Genomic DNA, 23251 nt, shown 5'->3' with positions numbered 1-23251 from the left:
ACATACTGCATCAATTACAACATCATGGCTGCGTAGAAGAAGGATCTGGGTACTGAAATGGCCAGCCTGCAGTCCAGATCTTTCACCCATAGAAAACATCTGGCGCATCATAAAGAAGAAGATGCGACAAAGAAGACCTAAGACAGGTGAGCAACTAGAAGCCTGTGTTAGACAAGAATGGGACAACATTCCTATTCCTAAACTTGAGCAACTTGTCTCCTCAGTCCCCAGACGTTTGCAGACTGTCATAAAAATAAGAGGGGATGCCACACAGTGGTAAACATGGCCTTGTCCCAACTTTTTTGAGATGTGTTGATGCCATGAAATTTAAAATCAACTTATTTTTCCCTTAAAATGATACATTTTCTTAGTTTAAACATTTGATATGCCATATATGTTGTATTCTGAATAAAATATTGAAATTGGAAAATTACACATCATTGCAATCTGTTTTTATTCACAATTTGTACAGTGTCCCAACTTTTTTGGAATTGGGTTTGTACATCATCTACAAAAGCCATTGTGCTTGGAACCCGATGATCAACTCAAGTTAAACTGCATTGTTTGTTACATTCTGTGTTGTTGCCTGCAATGCTTCGATGACAGGACTTATTGAAATAACAAACAGGGAAAACAATAAAAGGCATGACTTCCATCACATCCAGCAGTATGGTTCAATCACATGAGGCCAAAATATATAAAAACAATATTGATTTGCTAAGATCAAAAGTGGAGGGTCTGGGGTGCAATGCTCTGTGCCCTGAGGACAATCTGAAAGAAGCCAATTAGAGCTCAGCCTCAAGTGACATGTATTTCAGAAGTTTACTGACCTAATAGACACCCATTTTTCCGGCGCCCTACACTCACAAAACAAATGGAACTGGTGAGAGGTACTCTCACTTCAGAGCCACAACAAGACTGAGGAGGAAAGTTCTCCTCTTTCCCATCTGGCATCCTCACTTCATCCTTCTCTTCAATCCTCCGCACTAGCCACAACAACCCCACCATGCCAAAACCTAGGCCCAAACAGGCTTTCCCAGTCACCCATGATCAACTATGTTGTCTTGGTAATGTTTTCACCCCCCGGCTCTTAATGCATCGTATTTCCTTCTGGAGCATCAGTGAATGTTTGAACCTTTTAAAAGTTGTGTTTGAGTCCCTCAATTGTCCTCAGTGTGAAAAGATGGATCTCAAAATCATACAGTCACTGCTGGAAAGGGTTCAAATATGCAAAAGATACTGGAAAACTGAAGAATCTGCAAGAACTGTAAGATTTTTCTGAAGAACAGTGGACTATATGTAAACATCTTTTATGAAAAATATCTTACTCAGGACTGTACTAAATAAAAAAATAACATGCACATAAAAAAAAAAAATGTGAATATGCATATGAACAGCACTCTAATTAATGGTAGAATAATCATGGGTGATAAAAAGATAAAACCAAAAATGCAAACAAAAAAGAAAACCAAACTGGATGCAAGAACAGCTGTTATTTCTTGCCCAATCGGTGAAAACAAGCATATAGTCAAAGGAAAATTTGGAGTTGATAACCTCCAAAACTAAAGGCGATACCGTTTTAAAAGCACATTATCGTCAAATGTTTCTAAAATATTTATGTTCCGAAGCAGATTGCTAGCAACAGCCATTTTAGGATAGTTTGTGGTTTGGTCTTAATGAATTTGGAGTCCTCTTCACTACTTCTAACATTTCACAGATTTAGGAGATTTAGGATCACACGCTTTGTGAAATACTCTTGAAGCAAAAATTTAGGAGTCCTAAATTTAGGACTGACACGCCCATTATTTTTAAGATTTTCTCCTAAATCAGCGAGTTATGAGATACCTTTGTGAATACAGACCAAGGGGCCTGTATTCACAAAACATTTTATATTACCACTAAGAGTTCTCTTAAACAGCTGTTAAAGTTTTTAGCTAAGAGTTTTCTCTTAAAACCTATTCACAAAGCTGTTGAGACCAGTTTTACTAAGGAATAGAGAGAAGTCTTAAGCTAAGTGTAAGGGCAGGGTTGACCTTGTTGCTATGGATGATGTCAGCATGCTTATTAACAATGCACACTGATTGGCTGATAGTCTCTGTCAGAGATGTATTCATAGAAATATTGTATAGCGCAATATTATGTTGCCATATTCAAATAAAGGCTTAAAATAAAAATGTTAATCGCCACATTCAAATAAAGATTTTAAAATGCAGGCTAAGTGTCACTAATTAAACAATATATGTTCAGCTAATTACATGTATGCTTCTCGTAAACAATTAGCAGATATGCATATAAACAGCCTTTTAATTAACAGAGTAGAATAATCATGGCTGATAAGACATGAAAACGTAAAAGAAAACCAAACTGGACACAGGAACAGCTGTGACTTCTTGCTCAACTGGTTAATGAAAACAAGGATATAATAAAAGCAATATTTGGAGTTGCGACAACCTCCAAAACCAAAGGCGAAAGCTTTCTAAATGCTCATTATCGTCAAATGTTTCTAAAATGTTTATGTTCCGAGGCACATTGCTGACAACAGCAATTTTAGGATAGCTGTGACTTAACGTTTCACAGATTTAGGAGCTAGTTTTAGTGCTAATGCGCTTTGTGAAATACTCTTAGAGCAAAAATTTAGGAGTCCTAAATTTAGAACTGTCATGCCCATTATTTTTAAGATTTTCTCTTAAATCGGCGAGTTATGAGCTACTTTTAACCTTAAGATGTTTTGTGAATACGGGCCCAGGGAAAGCCCACAATCCTCATAAAAGTGGCTTGCTTTTGCAGTATGGTTTAGCAGTCAGTTGGAAAGTCAATAACCTGCCATATAGTAGTGGCCAAAAGTGATGTCCAGCCTAGGAAATTTTACATCTTCAAACTTTCAAAAAAAAAAAAAAAAAAAAAAAAATTGCAAGATTTTGTCTGTTGTTTTATTTGTGAAAATAATGCAATGAAACATACCAAACATCAAAGAAATGATGAGCATGTGAAAAAAAGAGGACCAGTTCAATGTTAATAACTTATGTTGTAGTCAATACACCTTATTCAGCCCGCCGCCATTTTAAATCGAAAACGAGGCTGTGAGGGATAGCAGTCAGCAGCGTTCACTATGGCGTATTGTTGTGTACCGGGATGTCGGTCGTTTAGCCGTCAAAATAAAGAGAATACATCATTTCACAAATTTCCACAGGACAAAGAACTTCAGAAAAAGTGGATTGTTAAAATTCGACGTGACATAGGACCTAACTTTCAGGTAACAATATTGCATCTTTATGTAAGAAAAAAAAATGTGTGTGGTAGCTTTTTTTTTGGATGATTGTTTATTTTTTGTGTGTGTTTGTTTTCTTTTATTTGCCTACATAGAGCTAAAATATAATGTTTTACGACAACAACTAAGGTCAAAATCTAAATTTTGCATAGATTACAAAGAACACAAGTCTGTGCTCGAAACATTTCTCTCCGGAATGTTTTTCAAGAACATTGACTGGAATCAGGAAGATAAAGGAAGGTTCAGTTCCGTCAGTGTTTACCTGGACTCAACGGCCTTACGAAAGGAAAACCTTGCGATCGTAAGTAAAAAATATATATTCTTCAAATGATGTTATATAGATTAAAATACTCAATTTGTGATAAGAGCTTACAGCTAGATCATAAGCTCCTTTCAGACATTTACATGAAATAAAGATAAACATGTCAAGTCTTACAAAATACTGGGTAGAAACTTTATTTTTATGCAAAGCGAAATGTATTTAATAGTTTGCTGTGTACTGTTTGGTGTCAACCCCTTTTAAAATATCACATTTATGTTCAGAACATTATTTTTGTTTCTGCTTTAGACAAGGAAAATGTCATTTAGAGGAAGAACATAAGGAAGATGAAAGTTGAGCAGAAATGGGGAAAAAGAATGAATTTACTGTTTAAATTATGATTTATGAATTATGATGTAAATACATAACGTTACTCTATACGTTTTGTGTGTCTCATAATCGTTGTATAGTTCAATCGATGACAGAACAGAGGTTGGACAAAATAATGTGAATACCTGCAAAATAGCCAATACTTCTTGAAGTTGTTTTGTGTTGTTTGTTCACAATCTTTATTAGTGTTTGATGGCCCCCATCACTGACTTTTTGTTTTTGCTCTATATTCTTTTTCGCTGATGAAGTCATAATAATAATTACAGTCATAATCATAAAATCTGTTGTTTTTTAAATGCACAACAACTGAGCTTAATGTTACAGATGTTTTTGTTAAACAGGCTCTGATAATTTGCTCTATTTGGATATCTAACCTGTTACCAATTTTACACTCAGCCAGTACTAAACACTGCGTAAAACCACTTATGCTGTACTGATGGACAAACAGGAGAATATAAACAAAAATATGAATAAATGATAATCACAATGTTTTTTCCCCCACTGTAACCTACACAAATGTTATTAACGCCTATAATAATGGGTGTTCACATTATTTTATGCAACCAACTGTGTATTATTGTTAATGACTGTTCTCTTCTTTCTCTGCAGTTCTACATAGGATGGACCAAGCAATGAAGAATGGTTAGTAGAAATCTATCATACAAAATTAATGTGTATATAAATGCATCAAGTGAGAAATAAACATGAATATAGAATAGGTGTGTAAAATGTCACTTGCCTGCTCTTATTCTCTCTCTCTCTGTAAGAGCCATATTGCATAATTCATTATTTAAACTGAGTATCACAATTATTTGTGTTATGTTGCGTGTTCTGGTTATATTATTTTGTATATATTATAGTTTGTAAACCAAGTGGATTTATGTAAGAAGACTGTAAGAAATGTTAAACGATTGATGTTTAAAATAAACTAAGAAACAAAAGTAAGCCAGTTCAACAAGACAGATATGCGTCAAAACTTGTGGATTAATTATAAGAAAATGTACATTTCCCATACACTCTCTCGCTCTCTCAATCTAGTCATGTCACAGAGATGCCCAACAGTGATCATGACTATTGTGTGGAGCCCATGACTACTGAGGAGAAGCTTGTGGCTGCACGGGAGGAAATTTCTCGTCTGTCTGCTGAAAATGAAGCACTCAGAAGTCATCAGTTTGGCATTCAGAACTATATGGGTAATACAAAACTCATCCAGTTTTACACTGGGTTCCCTGAATATGACACTTTAAGATAAGTTTTCTTGGCTCTACAGCCCACAGCACAAAGCATGACCTCATGGGCTCAAGTGCAAAGAATTAATGAAACCAACCAACACACACTGAGGTTTGGATTCCAGGCACAACATCTCTCCCTGTTTAATCAGTTTTTCTTGTTTCTTTGCCGGATTAGACTGGGACTTCTTGAACAAGAGCTTGCTCCGCGTTTCAGTGTTTCACAAAGTACAGTCAGTCGAATTTGTGTAACCTGGGCTAATTATTTGTACTTCATGCTGGGGAGTCTGGCTATATGGCCAAGTAGATCTGCAGTTGATGAACTTATGCCAGAGTATTTTAAAGCTCTCTACCCCAAAACCAGAGTCATCCTGGACTGTACTGAAGTTTGAGTCCAATCTGCCAGCTCTAAGGTACTGAACTCTGAGACTTACTCACACTACAAAGGCACAACTACACTCAAATCTCTGGTCGGAATTTCCCCGGATGGGAGCATGACTTTTGTGAGCAGTCTTTACGGAGGAAGCATCTCTGATAAAGAGATCACCAAGTCATCTGGCATTTTGAATCTTCTTGAAGAGGGCGATGCCGTGATGGTAGACAAAGGCTTTTTAATTAAAGACCTACTTGATGAAATTCATGCTACAGTAGTAATTCCACCTTTTCTCGGCCCAAGTGGACAGTTCAGCCATGAGGAGCTCGCACACACACATAACATTGCTCGTTTGAGGATTCACATTGAACGGGCCATTCGTCGAATCAAGGAATATCACATTTTTGATCGGGTGATTCCTTTGTCATTGGCTGGTTCTGTAAATCAGCTCTGGACTGTGTGTGGTATCCTCACAAATTTTCATGGTCCACTGTTTTGAGTGAACGTATAAATGTTCCAAAAAAAGTGCACATGGATTCACAAAAGTGAAATTAGTATATTTATTATATATAGTTTCTAAACTGGATTACATGTATATTTAAGAAAAATGTTATACACACAAATTTACATATTATTTTTTTTTTTTAAATAAAATGCTAAAATTTTTATAATACTGAATTTTTACATATCATCTTATTGTAATTCTTATCACATTTTTGTAACAAAAACAGACATTTCAATATAAAAATTTACCTTTTAATTAGTTTCTCTTTATAATAACATTTGTACTATTAATATTTTCAGACATGTCTGAAGTTTGAGAGAATTAAAAAAAACAAATTCTGCATTTCATTGGAATCCAGTTTCATTTTTCATATTTACAGTTTATAAAGATGGTAAATTAAAATCAATAAAGGTTTTTTTTTTTTTTTTTTTACTATGGAAAGTCAGTGGCTATTGCCAACTGTTTGGTTACCCACATTCCTCAAAGTATCTAATTTGTTCAGCATACAAAAATTAATTTATGCAGGTTTGGCACAACTCAATAAGCAAGTGATGACCAAATTTATTTTTGGATGAACTATCCCTATAAGAATTCAATACACTGCAAAAGGTAATTTGAGGTTTTGTTTCTGTTTACACTCTCTTGTTGCACAGAACAGGTAAGAAACAGCTGAAAAAAAAAAAATCAAGCTTACACTTCACCTCCTCCCATTCATCTTTGTTGAAATGGATACGTTCCAGGTGGTAATCACTATTACATTTTACAAAAAAATCACACCAGGTAAACACACTATCCCAACAATCTGATAGTAGTACTCGTGGGTCTATTTTAGAGTGTAGTTCCCTGCTGCATTTGTCAAATATGAGCAGTTTTTGAAGCTGTCTTTGTTTGGGCATTTGATCTCGAGAAGACCGTGGACAGGATCTGCTGTAAGGTCAACTACTTTCCTGTCAGGTGAGGCTCCTAGGTGAGGGGCATGATGATTAATTATTAAGCCACAGTTGATTTATTAAATTATCTCACAAAGAATGTGCTATGTCAAATAGTCAATATATAATGTATTTTATAAGACCTGTTTCTTTTTCCTCGATACTGAAGCCTTTTTCAATATCGCAGTGCAACTGCACTGCCATTGGTTTAATATGTAAACTTTTTTAAAGCAATGACAGCGCTGCGTAGCTGCGCGAGCCTGTGGCGATGGAGCGCGCCAAAACCAGCCAAAATGGGCGGGGCGAATGGATATATAAGCAGGCAAATCGCCAGAGGAAATCAGGTCATACGACTGAAGCGACGACACTGAAGCCGCAGCCTCGTGGCAGGGCATATAACGCAGTACTCGTTCCGTATCTCAGGGAACCGAGGTTACGTTCGTAACCGAGTACGTTCCCTTTCGATACTTCACTCATACTGCGTATGGCAGTACTATTTAAGTGTGTCGTGCCACGGTAGGGAACGACAAGACTTATCTTGAACACCCTGGGGTCCAGAGGATAAGTGAGAGGGCCGGAGCCGTCAAACCCTTGACGCTACACTGCTAAGAGGGAGCTAGCTCCCTGGAGGTGGTATGATGACGGAGTCTGATAGAGGCCGTCGTATCAAACCGAAAGAACCTGAGCGTGCAAGGTCGGGATGTCCAAGTTATAGAATCTGACAAAAGTGGACGGCGAGGACCAGCCGGCCGCCTCACAGATGTCCTTGATAGAGACACTACTAGACCAGGCCCATGAAGAGGCCATCCCTCTAGTAGAGTGGGCTCTTACTCCTATGGGGCACTCAAGGCCCATAGAGGAGTAACATAGAGCGATAGCTTCAACTATCCAACGTGAGAGGCGTTGCTTTGAGACCGAAGACCCCTTGGTGCGGCCACCAAAGCAGAGACAAAAAGCTGGTCAGATTGCCTGAACGGCTGTGACCACTCAATGTATATCCTCAAAGCCCTCACTGGGCAGAGCAAATCCAGCTCTCGCTCACCTGACAACGGAGGCAGAGCTGAGAGGGAAATTACCTGTGCTCTGAATGGCGTCGAGAGCACTTTAGGGACGGTTCAAAGGGAGGTCCTTTGAGTGCTCCAAGGACCGTGTGAAGGTCCCAAGTGGGAACGGTGAGAGGACGTGGGGGCTTCAACCGCTTAGAACCTCTCAGGAAACGCACAATGAGGCTGTTTCGACCCACTGATTGGCCAGCAATAGGAGCATGAAATGCTGCGATGGCTGCTACGTAAACCTTGAGCGTGGAAGGGGTGAGACCCTTGTCTAGACGCTCTTGGAGAAATGACAGTATCGGAGATACGTCACACTCAACAGGGTCCTCATTTCGTGCTGAGCACCAGTCAACGAAGACTGACCATTTCTGGGTGTAGAGGCGTCTTGTAGACGGGGCTCTTGCCTGAGCAATGGTGTGTAGCACGTCCCGGGGGAGGCTCAGAGGCTCCCATCGAGGGACCATACATGCAGAGCCCAGAGTTCTGGCTGTGGATGCCAGATTGTCCTGTTCGCCTGAGAGAGGAGGTCCCGCCTCAGGGGGATTGGCCATGGGGCTTTCATGGAAAGCCTGAATAGCTCCGAGGACCAAACTTGGCTCCTCCAGAGTGGGGCCACCAGGAGGACTCTGTGCCTGTCTTCCCTGACTCGTCTGATGACCTGAGGGATCAGAGCGATCGGGGGAAAAGCATAAAGAAGGAGGCTGGGCCAGTCGTGGGCCAGTGCATCTATGTCCTTTGAAAAATAAGTTGGGCAATGAAAGTTGTTTTCTGAGGCGAAGAGGTCGACCTCTGCCTTCCCGAAAATCTCCCAGATTTTGAGAACCGTCTGGGGATGGAGCATCTACTCGTCCGAGGGGACATTGCTCCGTGAAAGCATGTCTGCTCCCAGATTCGTCTTGCCAGGTATGTGTGTTGCCTTGAGCGATCGCAACCTGGGTAATGCCCATTCCAAGAGGCGCTTTGCCAGTGCGCAGAGGTGGCTGGACGAAAGGCCGCCTTGGTGATTTATGTAGGACACCACTGTCATGCTGTCCGACTGGACTAGGACGTGGCGCCCTTCCAGGATCACCTGAAAGGATTGAAGGGCTCGTTCTATTGCCAGCATCTCGAGGCAGTTGATATGGAGATGGCTTTCCTCGTGCGACCACGAGCTGAAGACTGGTCTGCCCTCGCACAGAGCACCCCAACCCAGGTTGGACGCATCTGTTGAGAGCACCGTCCTTCTGGAAACCGCCTGTAGGGGTACTCCATGACTGAACCAAACAGGGTTCATCCAAGGCTCCAGGGCTGCTAGACAGGCCTGGTTGACCCTGATGCGAAAGTGGCCGTGCCACCAAGCATGAGGTGGGACCTGGAGTTTCAGCCAGTATTGCAGGGGCCGCATTCGTAGGAGGCCGAGCTGTAAAACTGGGGAGGCGGAAGCCATCAGCCCTAGCATCCTCTGAAAGAACTTCAGAGGGAAACAGGCTTTGTTCCTGATGGAGGCCGTGAGCTGCTGAAGTACCAGAGCGCGCTCTGGTGATATGACCGCCCTCATATTGGCTGAGTCGAAAACCGCTCCCAGGAATGTAATACGTTGGCTGGGGAGCAGTGAGCTCTTGGCGAAATTGACCCTGAGTTCTAGGCACTCTAAGTGGCTCAGGAGCATGGATCTGTTGTGTTCTAGCTCGGTTCGTGACTGGGCCAAAATGAGCCAGTCGTCGAGATAGTTCAGAATGCGGATTCCCATCTGTCTCAGAGGGGAAAGCGCCTCGTTCATGCACTTCGTGAAAGTGCGGGGAGCTAGAGACAGCCCAAAGGGAAGGACTGTATATTGGTAAGCCACACCCTCGAACGCGAATCTCAAGAATCGTCTGTGATGGGGGGCTGTCTGGATGTGAAAGTAAGCGTCTTTCAGGTCCAGCGAGAAGAACCAGTCCTCGGGGCAAATCTGCGTGAGGATCTGCTTCAATGTCAACATCCTGAACTTCCGTTTCATGAGGGAGAGGTTCAGGTGTCTGAAGTCTAAGATGGGTCTGAGACCACCATCTTTCTTGGGGACAAGGAAATAACGGCTGTAGAACCCCGATCCGCTTTCTTCATCTCTATGGCTCCCTTCCTTAACAGCGTCATCACTTCGGTGCGGAGGACCTGAGCGTCGTCCGGCTCTACCATGGTGGGAATCACCCCGCGAAAACCCGGGGGTCTTCGGGCGAACTGCAGTGAGTAGCCATGTTTTATTATCCCCAACACCCACTTGAACACTCCGGGGATGGCCTGCCAGGCCTCGGCCCGCGTGACAAGAGGCTGGATAGTGTCGGATGGCAGGCCGCTGATTAGGGGCCTGAACACTGACGAGTGTGGAAGAGGGAAAACTGCTCTCTTTTTGAAAATGTGAAATATTTATTGTGTTTGCCATAACAATGTCGCTTTGCGTGGACGCAACAACGGTGGGCCCAGGTCGCATAGCAGGCAGGCGAGAGAGCTTCTGGGGTGGTCCGGCCGTGGCGGGACTTTGCCCCTTCCTCTTTCTTCCCCAACGTTCAGGAGGATTTAGAGGGCGTCTTGTACAGCACAATCCTTTGCCGGGGGCCCTGACATCTAGGCGGTTTAGCGCGCTTAGTGGGGCGAGCTGGGTGCTGCTCCTTAGAAGGCGCCGCCTGGGGGGTAGAAGGGACAGGTTTGCTCTGGTGCTGAGTCGGCGCAGTCCTGGGGCGACTCGGGGCAGTGGTGGAGCGCTTGGGCAGGAAGTGTCGCATGGCCTGGGACGACTTCTGTGCTGCAGTGAAGCGCTCTGTAAACCCTTCTACGGCTGGCCCGAAGAGACCGGATGGAGAGACTGGGGCATCGAGAAAGGCCACTTTGTCGCTCTCATTAATCTCTGTTAGGTTGAGCCAGAGGTGGCGCTCCAGCACAACCAGGTTGGCCATGGATCGTCCGATGGCCTGGGCCGTGGCTTTCGTGGCGCGCAGGGCCAAATCTGTGGCGCTGCGGAGGTCGCGAAAAGCAGGTTCACTAGGGCTAGACTCATCCAGGGAACGGAGAAGCTTTGCCTGGAACACTTGCAATATGGCCATGGCGTGTAGTGCTGAAACGGCTTGGCCCGCAGAAGTGTAGGCTCTGCCAGCCATGGCAGAGGTCGTCCTGCAGGGCTTGGAAGGAAGGGCTCTCTTGCTTTTCCACCCCACAGCCGCGGGGGAGCAGAGGTGAGCAGCCACGGCCTCGTCCAGGGCTGGCAATTGCTCATAGCCCTTCTCCTGAGAGCCGTCTACTGAGCTGAGAGCTGCAGAGGAAGTGCGTAGGCGGGCCGAGTAGGGGGTGCGCCATGACTTCGTCAGCTCATCATGAACCTCAGGGAAGAATGGGGCAGAGCGCTGGCGGGGTGCCTGTTGGGGTCCTGGCAGGTACCACTCATCCAGCCTGCCGCGTGTCGGCTCTTCAGGGGGGGCCCACTCCAGATGGAGTTCCTCAACGGCCTTGAAGAGGATGCGGAGAAGCTCGGCATCCATCCCAGCTTTGGCGTCGATGGGCTCTAGTGACGGCAAGTGGGCGGGGTCAGAATCACCGGCCCAGTCTTCTGTTTCAGAAGCCGCGAGTGACATGGAGTCGTCAAGCGGCTCGTCCTCCGATCCGCCAAAAGAGACAAGGTCGCTCGCTTCAGCCGAGGGACGCTGCTCAGGGCGTGAGAAGAGGACAGGGGACGGCTCTCTCATTGGCGAGGATGAGGCACGCAGGTGCGGGTGCTCACCCAAATCCGGGCTCTGAGCCCCTCTTCCCCGCTGTCTTTTCCTGGCCGGCTCGCGGGAGGAAAAAGACGGGGGGCGCGAGGGGCGGGATCGCTTTCATTAAAGAAAGCGATCCGCGAGCGCAGAGAGGCGAGACTCATGCTCTCACAAAAGCAGCATGAGGTCTCAGTGAGTGCAGCCTCAGCGTGGGGTTTACCCAGGCAGAAAACACACTCACCATGGCCGTCATCATCATGCAGAGGGGCTCTGCATGTGCCACAGCTGTGGCGCGGCTTGGCCGCCGGCATTAAAACGGCGTTAGAAACGCTCTTTAAGAGCGGTGAAAACCGCTGGAAAAAGCTCTTTTGTGATCGCTGGATGGCGGCAGGAGATCGATGAGAAGCGGCCGGAAGCGGGAAGCGGGCGGCCCGAGATCGGCGCTAAGAGCGGCTGTCTGCGAGAACGCCGGCGCTGCAGGCGGTCGGCGGTCTCAGCTGGTCCGCTGCCGTGCCTCTTCGATGGCGAGAGCTCGTTCCAGGCGAAGGCGTTCAGCAAAGATCCAGCGACGTGAAGTCGTCGCTGAAGGAGTAAGATCTGATTTCCTCTGGCGATTTGCCTGCTTATATAGCCATTTGGCGCACTGCATCGCCACAGGCTCGCGCAGCTACGCAGCGCTGTCATTGGTTTAAAAAAGTTTACATATTAAACCAATGGCAGTGCAGTTGCACTGCGTTTTTGAAAAAGGCTTCAGTATCGAGGAAAAAGGAGCTTTTCCCCATACGCAGTATGAGTGAAGTATCGAAAGGGAACAATTTGTTTCCAGTGAGTTTTTCATATTCTGCAGCAGCAACAGGCTCAAGTTGTATGCCTCTTTTCATAGCTTTGGTCTGAATGGCTTGTTTTGCAGTCATGTCAGCAGCTAACTTTTCAAAGTCTTTAACTCTAGAACAGACCCGCTTAAAAGATGTTGATGTGATGCTCTCTGCGCGTAGCCGATGCCAAGTGATGCTGCTTTGGTCCCTGGTTCCACTTTCCAGGTGTAGTGAATCTTCTGGTGTAATTATCAGACCTCCATAGAAATCATGTTATTCCTGGTTTAATACAGTTGCGTAGGAGCATGGTTGTGTAGGAAGAGGCAGTGTAGGGTGCTCTTCAAAGGACACAGTCTGCTGGGGTAACTGGTAGGATAAAATAGACCCTAAAGGTAAGTTGCCGAACTCTGTGGTGACAAGTTTTTTTTGTTGGTTACTGGCGGTTAATAATTTAAACATGTGGCTTCTGCTGCCTGATGCTTTTAGGTTCCTCAGATTCTCTTCAAATTCACCACAGGGCAATGGGACAGGGACTAGGCAGTAAACATTTGGGAGAATTCCCTCACTTGTGCGGTTTACTCTAAGGGTGCTACTATTTGGTGGTTTTACTTTGGAAACCGATACTGTGCTGATTGGCTTTGGCTTTAGTCCTAATGTTCTTGATGGCACATGCCATGTTTGAGGCAAAGAGGTTTTACTTGTTCTTGGTGGTACAGATTTATGTTCCATTTTTAGGTAGTGAGCCAGTGTGTATAGTAGTCCCAGTAAATGGTTACAGTGCCCCAGTCCTGCTTTACAAGTGCATTGGGTGTCTCGGATAAATGGGTTTTCTGAAGACAGCTCCACCTGCAACAAAGCAACAAAACGTTATTAACAAAGCCATTATTAACTAACCCTAACCCACATTTCAAGACAAGGTGTACAAAATAACAGGTGTTTTTTTTTTTATCCTTTTGTCTTAAATTATTTCCAAACTATAACGGTTGTTGGTATAACTAAGTTACACACTTACGTTATAACAAGTGTTGGGTAAGTTACTTAAAAAAAAAAAAGTAATTAGTTACAATCTACTTATTACATCTGTGTAATAAGATTATTGTACTAAGTACTTTAGAAAAGTTGGTAAATGTTTTTTTTTTTTTTTTTTTTTTTAATCCTAAACAGCTATCAGCCTAACCTGTTTTATTCCCCCAGTACTTATATAAATAAATATATTTACAACATTAAAGATCAGAAAAACTACTTAAGACCATATTCATGTCACCCATAACAACATGCAATGTAGAATGACGCGGCTTACTAGAAACACCTGGTATTTAGTATGAATGAACGAACGAACAAACATACAAACAAGGTCCAAAAATTTACAAAGGACCAAAACTTGAACTTAACATGAACCGTCCTGAACATGGAGGGTGTAGAAATACCTTCATGTTGTAAGGAGCCTCGTTCTTTCGCATCGAGCGAAAAGATCGGGCCCTTACATTACAGCCTGCTTCGTTTCTCTTCACTGTAAACCACAGGTATCATGGACATCAAACACTACAGTTCAACACTTTGAATTGGCTAAGAGGCTAATGTTAGCAGTACATACAATCAGTCTGTAACGTTAGGTCGTTCGGCAACACAAGAAAGTAGAAAAAGTAACTTTTTACCTTCAACATCGTGGATATAACCCTCGATCCAGTTGCTGTAACCCTTCAGGAGGATAGATCTGGGAATTTTTGATCCTTCGTCCGCCCATGACTCCACAACATTGAGCGTAAGAGGAGGAAGATATGACAGGTTCGTAGTCCACACAGCCATGTTTAGTTGTTGTTTTTTCCTGTTTACCCTCACACTCTCGTTTTCGAATCAAAATGGCGACGGGGTGAATAAGGCGTATATGCCAATGTTGCCAATTTAGTGATTATGTCACTAGATTTAGTTCCTCATCTCTTTAAGAGACTTTTTTTCAAAAGCCTGGCAAAAAAATCATTTTCTTGGATAAACCATATCAACATTCTGAGACTCTCCCATGACATCATAAAGGCGAGTTCACTGATCTACACTCACTGGCCACTTTATTAGGTACACCTTGCTAGTACTGGGTTGGACCCCCTTTTGCCTTCAGAACTGCCTTCACTCTTCATGGCATAGATTCAACAAGGTGTTTGGTCCATACTGACATAGCATCACGCAGTTGTTACAGATTTGTTGGCTGCATATCCATGATGCGAATCTCCCATTCCACCACATCCCAAAGCTGCTCTATTGGATTGAGATCTGGTGAGTGTGTAGGCCATTTGAGTAAAGCGAACTCATTGTCATGTTCAAGAAACCAGTCTGTGATGATTTGAGCTTTGTGACATGGTGCATTATCCTGTTGGAAGTAGCCATCAGAAGATGGGTACACTGTAGTCATAAAGGGATGGACATGGTCAGTAACAATACTCAGGTAGGCTGTGGCATTTAAACTATGCTCAATTGGTACTAAGGGGCCCAGAGTGTGCCAAGAAAATATCTCCCACACCATTACACCACCACCACCAACCTGAACCGTTTAGACAAGGCAGGATGGATCCATGATTTCATGTTTTTTTGGCAGGAATGTTAAATTAATTCTTTTTGTTTATCAGAAGTTTTGGAGATTCATTAGATATGTCGATGTTTTTAATGTATTCTATTTTCCAATTTTGGTGAGCCTGTGCGAATTGTAGCCTCCATTTCCTATTCTTAGCTGACAGGAGTGGCACCCGGTGTGGTCTTCTGCTGCTGTAGCCTATCTGCTTCAGGGTTCAACGTGTTGTTCTTTTTTTGTTGTTTTTTTGTTTAACTTGTTTGTAACGAGTGGTTATTTGAGTTACTGTTGCCTTTCTATCATCTCTAACCAGTCTGCCAATTTTCCTCTGACCTCTGACATCAACAAGGCATTTTCGTCCAAACAACAAACAACTGCCGCTCACTGGATATTTTCTCTTTTTCGGACCATTCTCTGTAAACCCTAGAGATGGTCGTGTGTGAAAATCCCAGTAGATCAGCAGTTTTTGAAATACTCAGACCAGCCCATCTGGCACCAACAACTATTCCACGTTCAAAGTCACTTAAATCCCCTTTCTTCCCCATTCTGATGCTCGGTTTGTATTTCAACTAGCCATCTTCACCACATCTAGAGTTGCTGCCATGTGATTGGCTGATTAGCAATTTGTGTTACCAAGCAATTGAACAAGTGTACCTAATAAAGTGGCCGGTGAGTGTATATAAATATAGATCAGTGAACTCACATTTATGAGGTCATCTAGCAACATCAAGTGACCAGTTTAGCTACTTCCAACTGAAAGCAGTTGGCAACACTGGTTCAGGGATTTTGTTCCATTTCTCTGTCTGTTTTTTTTTTTTTTTTTGTCCTTAGTATTTTAATGGTTTAAGTGAAATGTGAGGTCATAAAAAAAAAAAAAATTCACACATCACTTTTGGCCACTGCTGTGTTTGGTGGGGTTTGTGCGACAATATGTAAGTCTTAGTGCAGGTGCATTTTCCAATTTTCCAGCCAAAAAAAAAATAATCACTACTTTCATTTCTGCAGTTAGAGCATTGACTTGTTGAGTGGAAGAGGTTATTAAATTTTTCTGTCAGTTACAAAAAAAAAAAACTTTTTGATCTTGACAATCAAGTTTGTATCGTTTTATCAACTCCATATCATCATATAACTCCAATATGTCATATCTTCACTGGAAAGTGTTTATCGTCTCCTCTTTGCTGCCATCGTGTTACTCCTAACTAGGTTATGAGACCTCTCCAGCTCTCTTAAAAAATTTAGGAGCTGAGACCTAGTCTTAACACTAAGGAACCCTTATGAATCACTCTTATTCTTAAGTCTAGGAATAAGAGTAAAATTACGTCACTCTTAGAATTTTGACACACTTAGGACTAAAATTTTACTTTGAGCAGCTTTATACATACAGCCCCAGATCTTCTTGTGAATGATCATTCTAAAAGTTATTTGGTTGAGAAAAAAGAAAAGAAAATCCTTTGTACATTTATTCATCATGTGAAATGACTTTCTTTTTCTGTTTGATGTAACTTGATTATGTAAAACAAGTCAAGTAGCAAATTAGGTATGCTACTCACTTCTTTCTAATATGCAACACCCACTTTCCCCAATCCACTCAATTCCTGATGGATAAAATCAAGTACCACCAACATTTCTTATTGAATATTCTGTATTATTTTCTGTAGGAGAATGTCACATTATGAAAGCAAAATGGGTTACAAACAGCAATTCATAAATTTACTTCTACATATGCTACTTTCTTTTTTCTCTTTATCACGGGGACAAAATGGTTCAGCATTTTGTGAAAAAAAACAACTATTAGAGAATAATATGAGAATGTGAAATGAAACCTACAAGAAAGAGAAGAAAACGCAGAAGCTGGCAATAGACACAAATCCTATTCACATCAAGGTCTGCGTGTCTATCTGGGTGTTCTGCTCAGTGAAAGAATAAACTCTGCAATGTCCTGGCTAATCCATTCTTCGCCATTTCATTATCTGCAAATGGACAAAAGTGCAGCCTGGCAAAATCACCCCCTCCCTCTCTTTCTCTTTGAAAGTGCTGACTAACTTGGGTCTGTCCATCTTGCAGCTCAGCAGGGCCACACATGGACATCTGGCCTACAGTCTGCTAACACACATTATAAATTCACAATATAAGAGATGTGTGCATAATACCTTTGTTATTGTAGACATCTAAGTAGTTGGGAGCTGAGAAGATAGTGATGAGAGAGGGGAAACCTGTAGTTTGACTCTTTCTGTACATGCGATACCTGTGGGCAGAAAATAAAAAACACACATCATCGTCACCATCCCTTTTCTCAGAATTAAACATCAACATAATAATTACACTTCTTACTTGTTTTTTTTTTTTGCATTATTATTTGAAGCTGCTTCAAGAAGCACCTCAAAAAGAAAATTAAACACTGGATTGCCTAAATTTGTCCTAGACATCCTAGCTCTGTTTTTAAATACTTTTGTAGCAAGCAAATAGGATATCTTCAAAAGCAGCTGAATAAAGTTTTTTTGTCAGAGTTATTATAATTGGAAATTATTTTTAGATAGACAAACACTGGGCAAAAATGTATTCAACACATTGTATTTTTGTGTTTTTGATACCGTTTTGAACTTGCATAGGCTGCTGTGTAATTACCTTTATCTATCATCACTGCCACTACCATTCAAAAGTTTGTGGTCAGTAACGTTAATGCTGTTTGAATCCAGAATATCAGTTTTTTTTTCTTCCCACCACCTGCATAACAATCTCCAGCCAAATTACCTACTGTTTTTTGACAAACACCAAAAGTCATGTGGTATTATAATTGCTGTCCGAATCCACATCTACAAGAGGGGATCAATTCAGAATTCACTGTTAAAATCCTTCTTGACCACTGCTGAGCACCATATGAAAAATGCTCTTCTTAGCTGCAGGCATTTTAAAGATGTACACTTTTATTACTTAAATGCTGAAAAGTGCATCACCGCTCCACCACGAGTGGTAAATATTTGAAATGAGCCATTATGACAGCAAAAGGTATGCAATACAATTTTATAATATGCATTATATACAATTATATATACATTAAAAAATATAGACCAAGCAGGTTTCTTTGTCTTATAAAAATCAGAGGATAATTTCCAAATTTTTAAGGACATCATTTGAGACATAAAATGCAAGACAGACAACTATTTCACATCTATTTTCCTATTTTTAAACAGTGATTTAATAATAATGAAATAAAAATAGGATATAACTTTCTTATTATTTATTATTTACATGAGGCAATAATGCAACTGACCACGTTCTGGGTTCAGATCACAGAACTCGCTCCTCCACTGTGAATATATCGCCACCAGAATGCATGAGTTTTATGACTAAGGTCCCATGTAAATTTATTTTTACAGATGTGCACATAAGAAACAATTACCATCCAAAGAGAATACATTTAAGAGACTTCTTCCAAAAAAAAAAAAAAAAAAAAAACTAAATATATATGTATATATACAGATTCCAAACAAATTCTGTGGTTGTATTTTCTTCTTGTCAAAGTGGCTGTTTATAAGTCAGAATAAGTTGTGAATTGGGTCTAACTTCAAAAGTCTGACTATCAAATAGTCATCAAAAATGTCACTAATAAGTAGGGCTGGGAATCGTTAGAAATTTTCGGGTTCCGGTTCCACCTAACGGTTCTGGTTCCGGTTCCGGTTCCGATTCCGGTTCCATTAAAATCATTAAACCATTATTACAAACATAGTGGTAAGGAAAAATGCACAAAACTACTCAATACCATTTATTACTTACTGTACACTTATTTTAAAGGTTGGCAATGTCAAAATTCAACATGTATATTACAGTACACAAATTTTCAGGTTCCAGTTCCGGTTCCATTTAAATTAACTATTATTTTGTTTTTTACTATTTTACCTTCATTGAATGTAGTGTTGCTGGAAGGTAGTAAGTAATGTTGAGTAATGCTAGTCCATCAATCAGCATATGCTTCCAAGTTGATGTTTTTTACACTATCAATAACATTTTGATTTTCAAGCAGGAATAATCTGGTTGGCCAAATAGTCCCTTGAGGGCCAAGACACTTGTTCATTTCCCTAAATTAATGAAATATAAACTGTTATACTTATAACCATGTATACACACACTCCATAAAGCCCCTATTTTACAAATAATAATGCAAAGACCTGTACACTAAATAATCTAACCCTCATACTTACATAACAATAGCATTCTATTTATTTAGTGGTCCAAGTTGACGTCAGTATATATAGTAATGACAATATGGGACAAATATAATGTAATTTAGTGGCAGCAGGTGCCGCGCGCATGTACAGTCAGACAAAACGACGTGCACAGTTATCAAAGATGCGAGTGCGCGTACAGTCATGGGAAACGATGTATTCGGCAGTTAAACACACGACGCGGTGCGTCTGTTGAGTGCATGTCATTGGAAACAATGTGCTCAGTAATTAAAGAGGCAGGGAGGCATTTTTGTTATTCGGTTTATGACATCCTTTACGGGAAACACCAAATCGTCAGAACACCGGTGCAAGGCTGCTCACAGCGCTTGGTCACGTGTCGCACCAGAACCGTTTTCGTAATCACTCACGGTTCGAGTTCTTTAAAAAAAAATAAGAACCGGTTCTCGGTTCCCAACCCTACTCACCCATACTTCATTTGTCTTGCCTAGGATTGTTGATGTAATTTTTTTATTCTTATGAGCTCTATTCTTAGTCTGGTGATAGGATTATAATTATGAATTATCAATGCAGAGCTGCTAATACAAAGTTTGCTATGTCAATTCCATCAGCGCTGAGCCTAGATTTAAGGACCCCTGATCTAGATGGACTTTTCCTGCAATTAGTGCACAAGTAGCCCTGAATCTAGTGTATAATATTCAGACTATTACTTCTATTGGTGTTGCCCTAATTTTTATCACCCTGCTGCTATAATCAGGGACCAAGGGAATGGCAGAGTACTACCTTGTCAAACAATGACTCCACGATGATCAGTGAAAGTTGAAAGTAGGGTTGGGAATCATTAGAATTTTTCTGGTTCTGGTTCCGCCTAACGGTTCCGGTTCCATTAAAATCATTAAACAACTATTAAAATAATAGTGGTAAGAAAAAATGCACAATACTCAACTACTCAATGCTCAATACTGTTTATTACTTATTATTTAGTGGTCCAAGTTGAAGTCAGTATGTATATTAATGACAATGTGGAACAAATATAATGTAATTTAGTGGCGGCAGGTGCTGTGCGCTGCCGGTACATGTACAACATGTGTTCGGCAGTTAAAGACGCGAGTCTGTGGAGTGCACATCATTGGAAACAATGTGCTCAGTAATTAAAGAGGCAGGGCTGCGTTTCTGTTATTTGGTTTATGACATCCTTTACGGGAAATGCTAACAGTCTGACTCAACAAAATTGTCAAAAGCAAAAAGGCCCATTCACAGCTGGAAAATGCATAATGCAATGCTTTATAAACTATTAAAATTATTTTCTTCACATAAAAAGCACAGCACAACTTAAAAATAAAATTGTGAACAATATGCATCAATATCAGCTTTGATGCTTTAAGCTTTAATGCTGTGGTGTAGTAGTCAATTAAGTTTATTCAATTATCATAGCCAGGGACCATAATTAAACACATCTTAGAAAAGATCATTTCAAAATGCAATGTTTGTGTTGAAACTGAAACTTAGAAAATCTAAGATGCATGCTTTTGTGTCAGACTTACCCCGCATCCTGTGCTTCATGGGCTCGTATGATAGATAATAAGTTGTTGTGTTGTAGAAAGTCACATACAGCAGGATAACTAGTAGAATGAGGAAAGAAAAGTTTAAAATAATTTGTAATATATAGCTTCAAGGCAAATGAACTTGATTACGAGTTTTAGTTCTGATCTAAAATCTGATCTAGTTTAATTTTAGCAGGACTTCAGGTGGGGCACAACAATAATGTCTGACCAGTTAGCTGGACCTTTCAAACCAATTGTCTTGGTCAATTACCCTTGCGCCAAATCAGAAATGTTATTTACAAGACTTATCTTCAATAAAAATATATTTATTAATAAACTGTCAATTAAGTAAGAAGATAACTAAAAAAATACTGGACAAGGGTACAAATGACTAGTAAATAGTGAATTGAGAAAATTTGTTCACAAGTCAAATCATCATTAACATGAAAGAAATTCAAACAATCAGTTGGTTGATCGGTCAGTCTGTGTTGTGTGGGCATCAGTTGTAAGAGATAAACTGGCTATTCTTCACTTGCATTTAAAGGGGTCATATGATGTGATTTCAATTTTTCCTTTCTCTTTGGAGTGTTACAAGCTCTTGGTGCATAAAGAAGATCTGTAAAGTTGCAAAGCCTAAAGTCTCAAATCCAAAGAGATATTCTTTATAAAAGTTAAGAGTCAACCACACCCCCCTCAAACGGCTCATTCTAACACGCCCCCACATCTACGTCACAATGTGGGAAGATTTGCATAACGCAGCCCAAATGTTCACGCAAAGATAGAAGGCGTACCTTTTAGTCTTGCTATAATTTTGTTGTTGCTGTGCCGCCATGTTGTGGAGATGCTGTGTGTTTCATTGTGAAAGCGAAAACAACTTTGTTTGGACTTCCAAAAGAGGATATATCCGCTTCGTCATGCCTAGAGCTGATCTGTGCTGGTCATTGAGGTAATGCATCAACTTCACGCTGTGGACCACCGGATCAGCTTTCCCCGTGGACGAAACGGAGTCCAGCCCGGGGTTGTCACACGTGGTTGCCACAAGCTCCTTCGTCGAATCTGCCAGCCGCACCATTCTCAAACCGGCCTCCACTCACTCTAGCCCGCCGTGTGTGACGCTGTATTTTGTTGTAAAAGCGAAACTACTTTGTTTGGCCTTCCAAAAGAGGGCACGACTAGAAATCAGTGGTATATTTTATTTACAACACTGTTCCAGAACAGTTTGACCCAAATATTCAGATGTGTGCAATGCATTTTATGGAGGACTGTTTCCTGATTTGCTGGCTGTTCTGACTCACAGACTGTAAATGCGTTTTTTTTATATTTAAAGAATTTGCCATTGACGATTCAAACATGAATTTTGAGCAGGGTAAAATAGCGCTTGTTTTTCATTTCTCCAGTCACACATGCATACATGGTTTTATGTTTACGCAGCGCAATGGAACGCAAAGCGTAAAAAGACAGTGTAAGTCATTATAATCAATAGTTATGTACCCACTGGATGCAACAAATGCTTAGATTGTAATGGGTTTTATTGGTTTTGTGTGGTCGTGCCAGGAGATGGCATCTCAGTATGGTGAGGGGCGTAACATTTCCGTCACACACTTGAGGTATTCGGCCAATCACAACGCCCTGGATAGCTGGCCAATCAGAGCACACCTCGCTTTTCAGACCGATGAGCTTTGTAAAAATATATACGTTCCAGAAAGCCGGGGCATAGAGGAGAAACAATAATGTACAGTATGTGGAAAATAATGTGTTTTTTTAACCACATGAACACATTTCATTACACCAAATACACAAAATAATATTCTTTTTAGCAACATCATATGACCCCTTTAATGCAAGATCTTTTATATCGCCAACTAAAGGTCAAATGAAGCTTCCAAGTCCCATTTTGACCTATTGAAACTAGCTAGGCTTAAAAAAAAACTCATATCATCTGATTTCATTTCATTCTGCTGCCATTCTATAGCAGGCAGGTGCTAGGGCTGCGATGATAAATCGGTTTATAACTATTACTTCATCACTACCAGCATTAATCATCCTTATGTAACAGTCACTAGTGAATCAAACAAGACAGTGCACCTGTATAATGACTCTTTCTTCATTTACAGTATCCATGTCAATAGAACCATTTATCCTATTTCTATTCTATGGAGGGTTTCAAGAAGATGTAGATGAGGTAGGAAATGTTTTAAATGGGACATCAGATGCAAATTCACTTTTACATGGTGTCTCAACATAAATGTGTGTTGGCAGTGTGTACACAACAACCAGTACTTTTAAAAAAAATCCTCATATATCATAAGCACTGTCTCAGATAAAGCCGTTCACAGATTCTTGCAAACTGACATCAGACAGGCACAGGCCCCTCCCATTACTATTAACAAACAATGCCGTTTTAGCATTGACCCGCCCTGAGTGAACTGTAAACAGTCCACTATT

At 41.3% G+C, this 23251-nt stretch overlaps 2 protein-coding genes and 1 long non-coding RNA gene across 9 annotated transcripts in view; 1 reads left to right on the top strand and 2 right to left on the bottom strand.

Moving 5' to 3' along the window:
- LOC109106217 (serine/threonine-protein phosphatase 2B catalytic subunit alpha isoform) overlaps positions 1 to 23251 on the bottom strand; it is a 123463-nt gene that overhangs the window by 45838 nt on the left and 54374 nt on the right. For all 7 annotated transcript variants that reach the window (XM_042754644.1, XM_042754647.1, XM_042754645.1 and 4 more), the window contains exons 6-7: positions 20807 to 20884; positions 17232 to 17326 (exon numbers count right to left, since the gene is read on the bottom strand). In XM_042754644.1, the coding sequence (XP_042610578.1) occupies positions 17232 to 17326; positions 20807 to 20884 (173 nt within the window). The remainder of the gene's footprint in view (positions 1 to 17231; positions 17327 to 20806; positions 20885 to 23251) is intronic.
- On the top strand, positions 3102 to 3883 carry LOC122144025. The gene is made up of 3 exons (XR_006159499.1): positions 3102 to 3253; positions 3421 to 3569; positions 3837 to 3883. It is a non-coding gene; the product is annotated as an uncharacterized LOC122144025 (long non-coding RNA).
- Positions 9934 to 14678, bottom strand: LOC122144024. Its single transcript, XM_042754652.1, has 2 exons — positions 14177 to 14678; positions 9934 to 13367 (listed from the first exon to the last, which is right to left on the bottom strand). The coding sequence occupies exon 2, from the start codon at positions 11695 to 11697 to the stop codon at positions 10528 to 10530; it is 1170 nt and encodes a 389-aa protein (XP_042610586.1). The 5' UTR covers positions 11698 to 13367; positions 14177 to 14678; the 3' UTR covers positions 9934 to 10527.

This window comes from Cyprinus carpio, unplaced genomic scaffold, assembly GCF_018340385.1.
Source record: "Cyprinus carpio isolate SPL01 unplaced genomic scaffold, ASM1834038v1 S000006567, whole genome shotgun sequence".
In the NCBI taxonomy this organism is placed as follows: domain Eukaryota; kingdom Metazoa; phylum Chordata; class Actinopteri; order Cypriniformes; family Cyprinidae; genus Cyprinus; species Cyprinus carpio.
This window is presented reverse-complemented; position numbering and strand designations above follow the sequence as displayed.

Coding starts and splice junctions, on each gene's coding strand:
- LOC122144024 (XM_042754652.1), bottom strand. CDS start 11,697: ATGAGAGAGCCGTCCCCTGTCCTCTTCTCACGCCCTGAGCAGCGTCCC.